The sequence below is a fragment of the Eucalyptus grandis genome, chromosome 9, assembly GCF_016545825.1.
Source record: "Eucalyptus grandis isolate ANBG69807.140 chromosome 9, ASM1654582v1, whole genome shotgun sequence".
NCBI lineage: Eukaryota > Viridiplantae > Streptophyta > Magnoliopsida > Myrtales > Myrtaceae > Eucalyptus > Eucalyptus grandis.
This window is the reverse complement of record NC_052620.1, coordinates 6,436,875-6,440,689: the sequence shown is the minus strand read 5'-3', so window position 1 is coordinate 6,440,689 and position 3,815 is coordinate 6,436,875. Positions and strand designations below refer to the sequence as shown.

The following is a 3,815-nucleotide window of genomic DNA, read 5'->3' as shown; positions in this document are numbered from 1 at the left end:
CTTTAATTAGCACTAATCCATTTGTTATTTTTTATATATTTTTTAAATTTTTTAATAAATTCTAAGGTTGCCTTTTATTTTAAAAAAATGAAAATTCGAAATTCTATTTATTTAATATATATATATATATATATTATTCCAAATTTTATTTGTGTCTTTTCAAGACAATCTTTGGAAAATTACTTATTCGATTTGCAACTTTTCCCGAAGGGTTGCAATTGTTCAGTTTTCGACTTCTTTCGAAAAGTCGCATTTGTTTATCCGAACAATTTTCTAAAGGACATGTTTGTTCATTTTTTTGCAATTTTCACGAAGAGTTATAAGATTATTTCATATATATACTTGTCAATTTTCGGAAGGAAAATGATGGTCATTTTCAAGTTTTTTTTTTTTTTTTTTTTTTTTTTTTTTTTTTTTTTTTTTCTGAAAACTGCAGCCAATTTTTATTTTTATTTTTAGAGAGACCTGGAGAAATACTAGAATTGTTATTTAGTATTTTCATCCGAGACTTTGTTGTATTCTTGAGGATTTTTGCTGGTGACCATTAGTAACGTTGTGGAGATAAATAAATTTTTAAAGGAAGTGATATCACGCCTTAAAGTCCGACTTGAGTACTATGAATATCCGTCTTCATTGTTCTACCCAATTCGAAGCCATATTTTTCTAACACCTCCTCCTCCTCCTCCTCCTCCTCAACTCCATCGCCACAAACATCAGCCCGAAAATGCAGAACAGCGAGAACAGCAAACCCATCGCCACGCTTCCCGCGAGGGACGCTTGCCTCCGTTTTGACTGCCGGCGCTCGGAATTGGGACCTGAGCCCTGGTCAGAACTGCATGGCGGAAGTGGGATTCCACACAGTCCAGTATTGTTCATGAAGCCCGAAGCCGCTAAAGTAATTATCTGCCCATTTACCGGGATCTGCCCCGTGAGTCGGTTATTCGATAAATTGATCTCAGTAAGCGAGGATAACTTGGTCCATGTCTCTGGGATGCCTCCATCCAGTTCATTGTTCGATAGGTCGAGAATGTTGAGAGTATGCAAATCCCCGATCTCGGGCGGCATAGGGCCAGAGATATTGTTATGGCCCAAGTTCAGAATAAAAAGATAGAACATAGAGCCGATTTCCTTCGGAATGCTGCCCGACAGCATATTGTGCGAGATATCAAGGAGAATCATCGACCCGTTATTTTTGAATGTAGGTTGGATCACACCTTTGTACACTCTGGTGAAGTTGCAGGGGTTCCTGGTGGAAATTCTGGTCAATTGGTCGGGCCTGATCCCAGCAAACTCGAGCAAATTCCCGGCTCCGTGACACCATTTGCTGCCATCATTCTTAATATACGCATATCTCTTGTCGTTGTTGAGCTTAACCTCGATGCTGCCCGATTCTTTGAACAGCTCAGGTGGGATGGTACCATTGAGGAAATTGCTGTTGAGATCCAACCAGATTAAGCTGCGAGAATTGCCAAGCTCGGGTGGTATTCTGCCGTAGAACGAGTTGTTACTGAGCTTGAGGATTGCGAGATTCGAGAGCTGCCCAATCCAACCTGGGATCTCCCCACTCAGATGGTTGTTAGAGAGCGAGATCCAATTCAAGTTGGTGCAGTTACGCTGGCCAGACGGGATAGCCCCCGTTAACTCATTGAAGTCCAGAAGCAAGTTCTCTAGCGTCTGAATATACATGAGCTCCTGCGGGATCTCATCATCGAGTTCATTCAGCAGAATGATCAAATCCTGAAGCTTAGACAGAGAGCCCAAACTCGCCGGAATCTGACCCCTCAAGTAATTGAAGCTCAAATCGAGCGAAACCAGCTGAGAACAGTTGCTCAGGGCCTGTGGGATCGAACCCGTGAACCCATTATTCTGGAGATAGAGCTCCTTCAAGCTATTCCCAGGATCTTGACATAAGCCACTAGGAATCACCCCAGAGAGATTAGTTGAGCTCAGATCCAATGTCTCCAACAAAGTCAAATTTGACAAAGAATCCGGCAGACCGCCTGTAAAGTGATTGAATGACAAAGCCACCTTCCTCACCTTGCCCATTTGCATGAACAAATCCATGGGCAACTCACCAGTATAGTTATTATTAGACAGGTCGATGGACTGCAGTGCATCGCAAGAACTGAAACTAGCAGGAATCACACCAGTCAAAATATTCTGAGAAAGATCGAGCTCGACAAGACCTGGACAAGCATCGGCGAGGCTAGGAGGGATCTCCCCCTGAAATCCGTTCGCAGACAAGTAAAGGAACTGCAAGTTCTTGGTCGGGAGAGAAGGGATTAAACCTGAGAAGTGGTTCTTGGAGAGGTTCAAGAAGCTGAGCTGAGAGCAGGCAGAGAGCGCACGCCCGATATCGCCATAGAACCTGTTGGAGGACGCATTCAGATGCTCCAAGGCCGAGCAATCTCCGAAGGAAGGCACGCTCACGGAGATTTTGTTCTGGGATATATCCAAGTACTGCAACTTATTGCAGCCCGAGACATCCACATCCCCAGTCAACTTGTTCCCTCTCAGGGACAGGAGAGTCATGGCACCGCATCCGCCGGACAAAACCCACGAAACATTGACATTAGACCCAGAAATCTCGTTGAAGGAAAGGTCAAGAACCTGCAAACTCTCGAGCCCCTTGAGGCCGGTGGTGCTTTCTTGTCCGGAGTTGTTGAGGTTGTTGCCGGAAAAGTTGAGGACTTTGAGGTTCTGGCAAGGACCCAAGCTGGCGATATCCGAGATTGGGCCGGACAAAGCGTTCCCGGATAGATCTAGGCTGCTCAGGACCGCACTGCATTTGGATCCGGACGGGAAGGCCAGAGCGCCGCCGATGTTGGCGGCGGTCAGAGACAGAGACTCCAAGGACCCCAGAGTCAGGAGATGGGAAGAAACAGAGCGGAAGTCTGTGCTCAGGCCGAGGTTGGCGAGCTCAATGGAGGCCACGCGGGAGGACTTGCATGAGACGCCGGTGAAAGCGCAGGGGTCCCGGTTGGGAAGCCAGGTGGGGAGGAGCGAAGGGTCTTTGAGAGTGTTCTTGAAGTCGATGAGCTGCTGAGAATCAGCGTTCGCTGCAGAGGACGACGACGGCGACGAAGCAGCAGCAGCAGGTCGGTGAAGAGAGAGGAAGACGAGAGGGAATAGCAAGAGAGAGAGATTGTGCTTTAAATTTGCCCAGTGAACATATTTCGTATTAATTTATTAATTGCTTTTGCCCATAGCTCCACTTTGGGCGCCCACCAATCAATCATCACTTCAATATCTATTTTTCCAAATTTTGCAATAGAAGCCTGATATTTCATTTGGAGGAGAGCACTAAAAGAGAACTCGTGTCTAAAATCATGATCCATTTAATGGGTTATTATTCACTGAAAAATTTGAACTAAAAGGTTATGTGGTAATTATGATATACTATTGCTCGGCAGCACACTAAATCTTTGATGATGGACTTCGCTATCAACCTCTCATACTCCTGCATCGTAATAAGATTAGGATAAAAACAAATATCTTATCTTATGAACTAAACCGATCAGTTGAGACGGATCTATCATAATCAATGTGAGTTAGAGAAAAAAAGAGATTCTCTTTCTAGACAAGATTAGAGAGCCTATGGAGATTTGTGTAATTTGCTTTTTTTATTTTAACATTTTTCTGGTAATATCATTGGGTTATATCATGCTTTTTTAAACTAAATCCGAGCTACTATTATTAGGTAACATACACTTGAGAAAAGATATCATCAATTCGAGTTGCTGTCTCCTTCTGAGCATTTATATAGTAACCTATTTCTTGCGCGTGTTCGTCACGCGCTTGCCATTGCGGGTGGC

General features: G+C 44.1%; 1 protein-coding gene across 1 annotated transcript; it reads right to left on the bottom strand.

The window, feature by feature from the left end:
- Window positions 1-460: 460 nt before the first annotated feature.
- LOC104420192 (systemin receptor SR160-like) lies at window positions 461-3,466 on the bottom strand. Its single transcript, XM_010032083.2, has 2 exons — window positions 3,401-3,466; window positions 461-3,150 (listed from the first exon to the last, which is right to left on the bottom strand). Exons 1-2 carry the CDS (start codon window positions 3,464-3,466, stop codon window positions 664-666), a joined length of 2,553 nt encoding a protein of 850 aa, XP_010030385.2. The 3' UTR covers window positions 461-663.
- Between the last annotated feature and the right edge of the window lie 349 nt (window positions 3,467-3,815).